Below are 12,162 nucleotides of genomic sequence, written 5' to 3' on the forward strand. Positions count from 1 at the left end.
CATTAAATATATTTAAGACACAGTTAGATAGGTTTTTGCATAGTTGGGGAATTAAGGATTATGGGAAAAAGGCAGGCAGGTGGATCTGAGTCCACGACCAGATCAGCCATGATCTTATTGAATGGCGGAGAAGGCTGGACGGGCCAGATAGCATACTCCTGTTCCTACTTCTTACATTTTTATTTACAGGTAGGAACTTGAAGCTCTCAACCATCTCCAGCTCAGCACTACGACTCTAAATTACACAGGGGAATGAAGAAATGGCAGAGAAACTTTGCATCAGTCTTCATGAAAGATGACAGAAAACTGTGCACAGCTGGTAGATGAGCAACCTCACAGCTCAGCTGATTCCCACAGGTTGAAGGGAACACTGCAACCCCCCCACTCTCTGAGACCATACGATATAGGAGCAGAATCAGGCTACTCGGTCCCTCGAGTCTGCTCCCCCATTCAATCAAGGTTGACTTTTTTCATGGTGAGAAAGAAAAGGGGAACCATTGGCCAGTCTACCATCAGTTGTAAAATGTTGTAATCGATCGTTGAAGAAGTAAAATCATGGCAGTTAGAAAATAACAAACGTATTAAGGCAGATTCTCCTGAGTTTATGTGACTTAACAAATCCACACCACGTTTCCCAGGCTGAGGTTTGTGCTGCTCCTCAGAATGGATTCCAACAACTAAGCCACAAATTTATCCAACTGGCCAGTCATTACTCGGTTTGTTTCCTTCCCTCCCGAATAAATTTCTGAATTGGCCAGCACCCCACAGTCTGACAATGTGTGGAATATTTACCTTAGGTTTGATGTTACATTTCTTGACAGTAACTGTTTGATGGGAATGGCTTATTGGAATGTTTGATGGGAAAGGTACCCCTGAGGTGAACATTATCCGTGTTGCGCCTGATGGCGGCCGCGTCCGGATCGCCATAAGATGGTGGACAGGCGAGCAGGGCTTCGTCCCACGTGACCGAGGGGCGGAAAGCAGCTCTCGCGAGATCCACCGCCTCGCTATGCTGGGGCCCGGCCGACATCTCGCGGGAGTGGGGTGCGTGGCGTCGCGAGAGTCCGGTCGGCGGGTGGATGGCGTCGTTGGCGAGTTTCCCTCAGGTAACGGCGGCGGTGTCGGCCGAGTCGGGCTGTGCGCAGATGGAGGCGCCGACCCGTTCCCAGAGGCATGGCATGGGAGGGGGATCGGATCGCTGGCGAGCTAAATCCAGGCCCCTCACAGAACCCGCCGGCAACCATGCGGTCCGCGCCGCTGCCTCAGCGGGATGGCGGCCGGGGAGGCCTTGAATGGGCGAGGGAGGAATTTGAGGGGATGAGGGGGCGCGGGGGGGGTGAGGGGACATGGGGGGCGAGGGAGGAATTTGAGGGGATGAGGGGGCGCGGGGGGGTGAGGGAGGAATTTGAGGGGATGAGGGGGCGCGGGGGGGTGAGGGGACATGGGGGGCGAGGGAGGAATTTGAGGGGATGAGGGGGCGCGGGGGGGCGAGGGAGGAATTTGAGGGGATGAGGGGGCGCGGGGGGGCGAGGGAGGAATTTGAGGGGATGAGGGGGCGCGGGGGGGTGAGGGAGGAATTTGAGGGGATGAGGGGGCGCGGGGGGGTGAGGGGACATGGGGGGTGAGGGAGGAATTTGAGGGGATGAGGGGGCGCGGGGGGGTGAGGGAGGAATTTGAGGGGATGAGGGGGCGCGGGGGGGTGAGGGAGGAATTTGAGGGGATGAGGGGGCGCGGGGGGGTGAGGGAGGAATTTGAGGGGATGAGGGGGCGCGGGGGGGTGAGGGAGGAATTTGAGGGGATGAGGGGGCGCGGGGGGGTGAGGGAGGAATTTGAGGGGATGAGGGGGCGCGGGGGGGTGAGGGAGGAATTTGAGGGGATGAGGGGGCGCGGGGGGGGTGAGGGGACATGGGGGGTGAGGGAGGAATTTGTGGGGATGGAGGGGACTGTGGGGAGGGAGCGAGGGGGAACTGGGGGGGACGAGGGGGGAGGGATCAAAGGGGGGGTAACAAGGGGGACTGGGGTAGGAGAAGGTGGGGGCCAAATGGGGGAATCAGGTGGGGAGTGGGCAAAGGCGGGGATGGGCAAAGTCGGGATGGGGCGGGTGGGGGGAAGAGGGTGGTGGGAGGGAGGGGGCTGGATGGTAGGAGTGGGTGGAGAAGTGGGCTGGGGGTATGCACGGCTTGGGAGAGGGCACAGGCAGTGTTGAGGAATGGAAATGGGGCGTGGCAGAGGACATGCAGATGAGATGGACTGGTAGGATGAGGGAATGTGGTGGGAAGGGGGAGGTGGGTGGGTGGGAATTGGAGGTTTGCTGGGAAAAGCAGCAGGAGGAGGATGCTGGTGATGACTGAGGAGATGGTCTTGCTGATGTGTATCGGAGTGATGTTTAGCGAATTGACAGTTGATTTTGGGGAGGATAACTGATACTGCAGTACAAATGGGTCTCCTTGCCCTAGTATTACGTTGCAGTTCAATGTTGGGTCAATCATTAACTCTGCTTGAAGTCCCTATATGAAAATGATAGTGAAGCTGTTAAAGTAAGAGCATGTAGTCTTAAAATTGGAGCTTGATTTATTGAAAGCAGATGTTCTTGGGGCTTGACATGATGGCATGTATGTTTTATGCAGGTAGGTGATGCCAGTTATTGCCCTTTCCAGTCATGGTACTCTTTGTTCAATCCAATAGATGCTGGAACCCTTGGGAAGCCCCACGTTGCAGATGATGCTGGTAGGTTTTTGGAGATGCTTCATTGCTGCATGCCATGTTCATTTTGTCAACAGGGAATTTAGGTAGAGCGTGCACTCAATTGGAGTGCGTCAGAGATTCATCCACTAGAGGAGGGCGAGTACCCTGGTCAATTTTTATTATATAGGCTCAGTTGTACTGCTGATGGAGGAAACTGGCATACTATACTACTACAGTTAATTTCTAGAATATGGATATTGCTGGCAAGGCCAACATTTCTCTCCTATCTTTAATTTCCATTGATGAGATGGTGGTGAGCCTTGAACATCTGTGGTCCTTCTGGTGAAGATACTCTGACAGCTGCTTGGCAGGGAGTTCCAGCATTAAAACCTGCAATGATAATATAAGTGATAATGTTTAACATGGAGCTCTGATCCTTCGTATAAAGAAGCTGGTGGTTGGTATCAAGAGGTTTCCTCGCCCATGTTTAACTTAGTGCCTTGAGACTTCATGGGAACTGGAGTCAATGTTGAGGACTCCCAAGAGATTTGCTGGGATGTTTCTTACAATGGAGCATTTCATTTATGTGAGATGGCTGGGTTTTATTTCCCTTGGAGTGGGGAAGGCTGAGGGAGCAAAATTATAATGGGCATAGATAGGATAGATAATGAGAAACCTTTTCCCCATGGCAGATATGCCTAAAGGTACAGAGCATAGATTTAAGGAAATGTTTAGAGGCACCTGAGGATTTTTTTCACCCAGAATGCAGTTGGAATCTTCAGTGCATTGCTTGAGTGGGTAATAGAGGCAGAGACCTTCTCAACGTTTAAGTATCTGGACGAGTACTAGAATCGCCAAGGTATAGAAGGCTACATGGTGAGTAGTAGAAAAGGTGATTACTATAAAATGGAAGCTGATGGTTAGCATGGATGTGGTAGGTTGGTGGGTTGAAGTGTCTGTATCTGTGACTGAGAGTACTCCTTGTCTGCCTATATACTGAAATACCTCCAACTCTGGTGGATCTGCTTTGAAGTTGAGGTCCAAATATTCAAGAGAGAATTAGATGTACTTTATGGCAGTCATTTTTGGGAAGCAATGGTGGAAAGGCTTGAATGGCCAAATAGCTCATTTCTTTCTGCCTAGGGATTGTGATAGAGGAGTCTGGCGGGTTGTCAGGAAATTTCTGTCGGACTTGATCAGTTGGTGGAACAAGTTTCCTGACTTAGACACCAGTTCCTATAGGTTAATACAGAGAGTTTTACAAGCGTGACTGCGCCGGAGTGACTTTGCCTGTTCAAGTTCGGAGCCTAGATCCAATGGTTGGTCTGTCTGGTTTTATTTCTGCTTTAACATGGTGATGGTACAAATAAGTGGCTTTCTAGGCCATTTAGGTGTCATCCATGTGGCTGGGTCTGTATTTACAAATATCTAAATGCCCTCTTGTCTCAGGAAAAGTATTTTTTCTGAATCTGTGCCCTCTAGTTATAGGTTTTCTCCTTAGGGGAACAACATCATCTCGGCATCTACCCAGTCACAACTTGCAGAATCTTGTTTTAATACGATCCCCTCATTCTGATGAGTGACCAAGCTTATTAACCTTTTTTCAAGACAACCTCTATGTTCCAAAAGTTAATCCAGTGAGAGGGAACCAAAATTGTACATTTTAATAGAACACAGTCCTTGAACAGTACTGCTGCAAAGTGCAATCTTTGTACATCTATTTCTTAGGAACATTTTATTCTAAACCTATGCTTAAGACAGAGCATTATGTACTACTTAACAGTAGCATTTGCTAATTTAAATGCTGAGTGCTGCAGTGATATTGATCATTTTCCTCCTTCCCATCCATCACCTATTTCTGTTCTCATATCATGGTTACGGGTTACTGCAAATTAATCTTTGAGATGATCCAAGTAGCAATTGTGATCCTGAATCCTGGAAACAAGATTATATTCAAGGTTGTAGGTATATGAAGAATTTGTGTTTTATGTTTTGCCTTGTCAACTGGAGATTTTGTAAGACTGTTGCAGCTAGCATTGTCTGGGATGCTGATTCATCAATATGTTGGGGCCAGACCTGGAATCTAGAAAAAGGAGATTAGGGTAAAGGCTTTTTGAGAGAATGATTCTTGAGTTGGTATCTTAGAACATAGAATACAGAACAATACAGCACAGGAACAGGCCCTTTGGCCCACAGTGTTGTGCCAAACTGCTTAAACTAGTAACTAAATGCCTAACTAAACTAATCCCTTCTGCCTAGGCAACGTCCACATCCCTTCCTTCTCTGTACATTCATGTGCCTGGTGCTGTGGTCCAGCGGGCAAGGAGAAATGCAGTGGTTATTGGGGATTCTATAGTGAGGGGAACAGATAAGAGATTCTGCGAACCTGACAATGAAACCCGGATGGTGTGTTTCCTCCCTGGTGCCAGGGTACGGGATGTCTCAGACTGGGTCCAGAATATTCTGAGACGGTGATCAGCCGGAAGTCTTAGTACATGTAGGTACCAATGATATAGGTAGAAAAAGAGAGGAGGTCCAGAAGGAAGATTACAGGGAACTAGGAAGAAGGTTGAGAAGCAGGACCTCCAGGGCAGTAATCTCAGGATTAATACCTGTGCCACATGCTAATGAAAGTAAGAATAGCAAGATCAGGTAGATGAATGCGTGGCTGAGTAACTGGTGCAGGGAGCAGGGCTTCAAATTCTTGGATCATTGGGACCTTTTTTGGGAGAGGTATGACCTATTCACAAAGGATGGGTTACACCTGAACTCCAAGGGGTCCAATATCCTGGCGGGAATGTTTAATATAGCTGTTGGGAAGGGTTTAAACTAATTTGGCAGGGGGAAGGAAACCAGGATGTTAGGATAGAGGAAGAGGTATATAGAAACAGGTCCGAGACAGTGTGCAGCAAAGATGGTAAGAGGGACAGGCAGGTGAAAAGTCAGGATAATTTGCTGAACAATAGAAATACAGCGAAATCAGTAGCAGATACTGGTCTAAATGTACTGTATTTAAATGCACGTAGCATTAGAAATAAAGTGGATGACCTAGTGGCTCAGCTACCGATGGAAAAAATATGACATTGGCAATCACCGAGTCATGGCCTAATGACGGATGTGATTGGGAACTGAATGTCCAGGGGTACACAGTGTATAGGAAAGATAGGCGGGTAGGCAGAGGGGGTGGTGTGGCCCTGGTGGTTAGCAATGACATAAAATCAATAGAATGAAGGGACATAGGGTCGGAAGAAGTGGAATCTGTATGGGTGGAGCTAAGAAATGGCAAGGGTAAAAGGACAATAATAGCAGTGATATATAGGCCCCCTAACAGCAGCCGGGATGTGGACTATAAGTTACAGTTAGAAATAGAAAAAGCGTGTCAGAGAGACAACGTCAAGATCATTATGGGGGATTTTAACATGAAGGTGGATTGGGAAAGCCAAAAAGGCAGTGGATCTAAGGAGAGCGAGTTTGTGGAATGTCTACGGGATGGTTTTTTGGAGCAACGTTGATGAGCCCACCAGGGGATTGGCTGTTTTGGATTGGGTGCTGTGTAACGAACCGGAGGTGATTAGGGAACTAAAGGTAAAGGAACCATTAGGAACTAGCGATCACAATGTGATTGAGTTCATTTTCAAATTTGAAAAGGAGAAGCCAATAGCAGGTGTATCAATATTTCAGCAGAACAAGAAATTACAGTGGCATGAGAGAGGAACTGGCCCAAATTGATTGGAAAAGTAAGCTAGTTGGAGGGACGGCAGAGCAGAAATGGATGGAATTTCTACAATAAGGAAAATGCAGGATAGATGTATTCCAAGAAAAAAAGGTTATGAATGGAAAAATGGCACAAATGTGGATGACGAGAGAGGTTAAGGCTAAAATAAAAGCAAAAGGGAGGGCATGCAAGGAAGCAAAAATTAAGGGGAAAACAGAAGACTGGGAAACTTTTAAAAACTTACGGAAAGAAACTAAGAAGGTCATTAGGGAAGAAACGATGAATTATGAAAGGAAGTTGGCAAATAACATTCAGAAGGGTACTAAGTTTTCTTAAATACACAGAGTAAAAGAGACACGGGTTGATATAGAACCAATTGAAAATGGTGCAGGAGAGATTATAATGGATAACAGAGATGGCAGAGGAACTAAATGAGTATTTTGCATTGGTCTTCACTATGGAGGACATCAGCAATATACCTGTAGTCAGGGGTCTTGAGATAGAACTGAGTTCAGTCAAGATTACTAGAGAGAAGGTGCACGGGAACTAAATGGAATAAAGACAGATAAGTCTCCTGGACCGGATGAAGTGCACCCTTGGGTTCTGAAGGAGGTGGATTTAGAGATTGCAGAGGCATTGGTGATAATTTTCCAGGTATCAATAGACTCCGACATTGTTCCGGAGGACTGGAGGGTTGCAAATGTAGTTCCCCTGTATAAGAAAGGTGGGAGGCAGAATAAAGGAAATTACAGACCTATTAGTCTGACATCAGTGGTTGGAAAGTTATTGGAATCGATCCTCAAGGATGAGGTTATAGAATACCTTGAGGTGCAAGGCAAGATAGGTCCAAGCCAGCATGGTTTCATGAAGGGAAGATCCTGCCTGACCAACCTATTGGAGTTTTTCGAGGAAATCTCAGGTAGGGTGGATAAGGAAGAGGCTGTGGATGTTGTGTATTTGGATTTTCAAAAGGCCTTCGACAAGGTGCCGCACAAGAGACTGATTAATAAGATGAGAGGTCATGGAATTACAGGTAGGATATTAGAATGGGTGGAGCATTGGCTGGTTGGCAGAAAGCAAAGGGTGGGAATAAAGGGATCCTGTTCTGGTTGGCTGCCGGTTACCAGTGGTGTTCTGCAGGGGTTGGTGTTGGGGCTGCTTCTTTTTACATTGTACATCAGTGATTTGGATTATGGAGTAAATGGTTTTGTGGCTAAGTTTGCAGACGACACCAAGATAGATGAAGGAGTAGGGAGTATTGAAGAAACAGGAAGGTTGCAGAGAGACTTAGATAGTTTAGGAGTATGGGCAAAGAAATGACAGATGAGATTCAGTGTTGAGAAATGTGCAGTTGTGCACTTTGGAAGAAGAAGTAAACGGGCAGATTATTATCTAGAAGGGGAGAAAATTCAAAGTACAGAAGTGCAAAGGGACTTGGGGGTCCTAGTGCAGGATACCCTAAAGGTTAACCACCAGGTCAGATCGGGGGTAAAAAAAAAAGTGAATGCTATGTTGGCATTCATTTCGAGAGGTATAACATAAAAGTAAGGAAGTGTTGATGAGGCTCTATGGGGCACTGGTGAGTCCTCATTTGGAATACTGTGTACAGTTTTGGGTCCCTTAGGAAGGATGTACTGATGCTGGAGGGGGTTCAGAAAAGATTTACGATGATTCCCAGAATGAAAGGGCTTACATACGATGAGCGTTTGTCGGCTCTTGGCCTGTACTCACTGGAGTACAGAAGAATGAGAGGGGACCTCATAGAAACATTTCAAATGTTGAAAGGACTGGGCAGAGTAGATGTGGCCAAGCTGTTTTCCTTGGTGGTTGAGTCCAGGACTAGAGGGCACAGTCTTAGAATTAGAGGGTACTGGCTTAAAACAGAAATGAGGAGAAATTTCTTTAGCCAGAGGGTAGTGAATTTATGGAATTCTTTGCCACATACAGCTGTGGTGGCCCGATCACTGGGGGTGTTCAAGGAGGAGATTGATAGGTATCTAATTAGTAAAGGGATATGGGGATAAGGCCGGAAATTGGGGTTAGATAGGAATAGTTTTAGTTTAGCTCATGGAGAGGACTCGATGGGCTGCATGCCCTACTTCTGCTCCTTTGTCTTGTGATCTAAGAGCCTCTTAAATGCCTATCGTATTTGCTTCCACTACCACCCCTGACAGTGCATTCCAGGTACCCACCACACTTGTGCTTTTCTTAAAACAAAATTTGCCCTGCACATCTCCTTTGAACCAATACCAATCTCCTTTGAACTCTTTCCCCTCTCCACCACCTCACCTTAAGTATTAGACATTTTGACCCTGGGGAGAAAGATGTCAGCTGTCTACCCTATTTATGCCCCTCTCAATTTTAAACTTCTATCAGGTCTCCTCTCAGACATTGCTACTCCAGAGAAAACAGCTCAAGTTTGTCCAACCTCTCCTTTAGCACATGCCCTCTAATCCAGGCAGCATCCTGGTGAACCTCTTCTGCACCCTCTCTAAAGTTTCATAGAACACTACAGCACAGTACAGGCTCTTCGGCTCACGATGTTGTGCCGACTTTTTATCCTGCTCTAAGATCTATCTAACCCTTCCCTCCCACAAAGACACATGAATGATAGCAAAATAGGAGGCTATCTAAGAGTCCCTTAAAATGTCCCTAATGTATCTGCCCCCACAACCTCTGCAAGGCAGTGTGTTCCACTCACCCACCACTCTCTGTGTAAAAAAAAAACTTGCCTCTGATATCCCCCTGTGTACTTTTCTCCAATCACTTAAAATTATGCCCCCTCATGTTAGCCATTACCGCACTGGGGAAAAAGTCTCTGGCTGTCCACTTGATTTATGCCTCTTATCATCCTATACACTTCCATCGGGTCATCTTCATTCAGTCAAAAGAGAAAAGCCCTAGCTTGCTCAATTTATTCTCTTAAGACATGCTCTCCAATCCAGGTAGCATCCTGGTAAATCTCCTCTGCATACATTCTAAAGCTTTCACATCCTATAGTGAGGCGACCAGAACTGAACACAATACTCCAAATGTGGTCTAACCAGAGTTTTGTGGAGCTGCATCATTACCTCACTGCTCTTAAACTTGATCCCACAACAAATGAAGGCCAACACGCCGTATACCTTCTTAACAACCCTATCAACTTGCGTGGCAACTTTGAGGGATCTATGGACTTGGACCTCAAGATCCCTCTGTTCCTCCATACTGCTAAGAATCCTGCCACTAACCCTGTATTCTGCCTTCAAATTCGATTGTCCAAGGTGAATCACTTCACACTTTTATGGGTTGAACTCCCATCTGCCACTTCTCAGCACAGCTTTGCATCCTATCAATGTCCTGTTATAACCCTTGTCAACCTTCTACACTATCCACAACACCACCAACCTTCGTTTCATCTGTAAACTTACTAACTTCCTCATCCAAGTCATTTATAAAAATCACAAAGAGCAGGGGTCCTAGAACAGATCCCTGCGGAACACCACTGGTCACCGACCTCTAGGTATAATGTGCTTCATCTACAATCGCCCTCTGCCTTGTATTGGGTAAGCCAATTCCGAATCCACACAGCCAAGTTTCCCTGGATCCCGTGCCTCCGGACCTTCTGAATGAGCCTATCATGGGGAACCTTATCAAACGCCTTCTTGAAGTCCATATACACCACATCCACTGCTTTACCCTCATCAATGTGTTTTGTTGCATCCTCAAAGAATTCAGTCAGGCTTGTGAGGTATGACCTGCCCTTCACAAAGCCATGCTGACTATCCCTAATCAGATTATGCTTCTCCAAATGCTCATAAATCCTGTCCCTAAGAATCTTTTCCAATAATTTGCCTACCACTGAAGTAAGTCTTGCTGGTCTATAATTCCCAGGGTTATCCCTACTCCCTTTCTTGAACAAAGAAATAACATTGCCACCCTCCAATCATCTAGTAGTATTCCTGTGGCCAGTGAGGATGCAAAGATCATCGCCAAAGGCTCAAATCTTTTCCCTCGCTTCCCGTAGTATTCTGGGATATATCCTTGTCTGGCCCCGGGGATTTGCCTATCCTAATGGTTTTCAAAAGTTCCAGCACATCCTCCTCCTTATCCTTGACATGTTCTAGCTTATCAGCCTATGCTGCCTTCACAAACGTAAAGGTACAGGTGAATACTGAAGCAAAGTATTCATTAAGAACCTCTCTGACCTCTTGACTCCAGGCACATGTTTTCTCCTCTATCCCTAATCAGGCCTACCTTCACCCTTGTCCACCTTGATGTATTGTCAATGTTTCTAACACTTCCTCTTTCCTGACACACATGTTCCCAACTGTGTAACCCTCCCCTAACTCCAACCGGCTGTACTTCTCCCTGGTGAATGTCGACGCACATTATTGATTCAGGACACCACTCATGTTCCCTGACTTCAGAAGGGCTTTCATTTTGATCCTTTAATCCCATTATCCAGCATTTGGTCCATAGCCTATGCCTTGGCAATTTGCAAGAACACAAAGAAGTAGTAACAGAGTAGGCTACCAGGCTCTTCAAGCCTACCCTGCCATTCAATACTATCATGGCTGACCTTTGCTGGCCTTGTTCCACAGTTAGATGTCTTCAACGGATGAGATAAATGGCAAATAGATGCATGTAATTGCTTCATATTCATTCACCTATTTTGACCGGTATTGGAGGGTCTGATTCTGTGGTGAACTAAATTCTGACTCTGCTTCCTTCCAGGGTGGTGACATTATGAAGCTGGAAAATGGGCAGTCAAAGCTTGGCTTGCCACCTCTCAACCCTGAGCAACAGGAAGCACTTCAGAAGGTAAGCAAAAAGCTGAAAGGTCCTGACGTTCAAAGATTAGGAAAGGTAATTTGTTCAGTGTTGGGTGAGTGTGGGTCCACTGCAATTTTGAGTTAAGGTCTATGAGCATGGGGGCACAGTAACTTAGGTGGGGCAGAGCAGCTTCAGCTATCTTGATCCTAGGAATCTAACCACATCATATCTTCTGCTCCTGTACAACTGGCAAATTGTGCTAGTGTTTTAGCTGCGTAAATTATGTTTAGGCCTAAGGGATTAGATCGAGAAACTTTGTCTAATGTTGGCAGAAGGCAAATATAAAGCAGAGAAGGGCCCTTCACCCAACCACATCCACACCAACCTTGCTCATTTGCATTAACCCCATCTGCACGCAATACGACCATATCCTTCTATGCCTTGCCTATTTGACTGTCTTTCTAAATGTCTCTTAAACAAAATATCTGATTCCATCATCTCCTCTGGCAGCAGATTTCAGGTATCAACCACTCTCTTTTCAAAAACAAAATTAAAACAACTTTCAGATCTCCTTTAAACTCCTTCCTCTAGCTTAAACTTTATGCCCTCTTACTTTTAATCCCCCTACCATGGAAAAAGATGCAGGATCTTGACCTCAAACGTCAACACATCCCTTTTGTCTCCACAGATGATGCTTGGCCTGCTGAGTTCTTCCAGCACTTAGTTTTTCCTCTAAGTTCTAGCATTTGCAGTCTCTTGTTTATCCATAAACTATGACTCTCATAATTTTATTTACTTATCAATGTTTGGGAAAAATTGAGGGTTGGTGTCATTCAGTGTTTAGTGAGCAGAGTTGTACCTGACTTGATATGAGCTTTTGAAGAAAAACAGAAGCTTGATGGGTGGGTAAGGTAGTTTACATAGATCACGGCAAGATATTTGACTAGTCCCACATAGCAGGGGGTCATTGTCATTCGAGCTTCAGTGACTAAAGGTTGTGTACATGG

General features: G+C 46.1%; 1 protein-coding gene across 2 annotated transcripts in view; it reads left to right on the forward strand.

Moving 5' to 3' along the window:
- Nucleotides 1–395: 395 nt before the first annotated feature.
- Nucleotides 396–12,162, forward strand: part of LOC127571033 (poly(U)-binding-splicing factor PUF60-like) — a 72,768-nt gene continuing 61,001 nt past the window's right edge. Inside the window, exons 1-3 of one of the 2 annotated variants that reach the window (XM_052017029.1) lie at nucleotides 396–1,106; nucleotides 2,686–2,727; nucleotides 11,117–11,203. In XM_052017029.1, the coding sequence (XP_051872989.1) occupies nucleotides 1,080–1,106; nucleotides 2,686–2,727; nucleotides 11,117–11,203 (156 nt within the window). In that variant the 5' untranslated portion in view covers nucleotides 396–1,079. The remainder of the gene's footprint in view (nucleotides 1,107–2,685; nucleotides 2,728–11,116; nucleotides 11,204–12,162) is intronic. The other variant, XM_052017028.1, reaches the window with a different exon arrangement.

This window comes from Pristis pectinata, chromosome 5 (genome assembly GCF_009764475.1).
Source record: "Pristis pectinata isolate sPriPec2 chromosome 5, sPriPec2.1.pri, whole genome shotgun sequence".
Lineage (NCBI taxonomy): Eukaryota > Metazoa > Chordata > Chondrichthyes > Rhinopristiformes > Pristidae > Pristis > Pristis pectinata.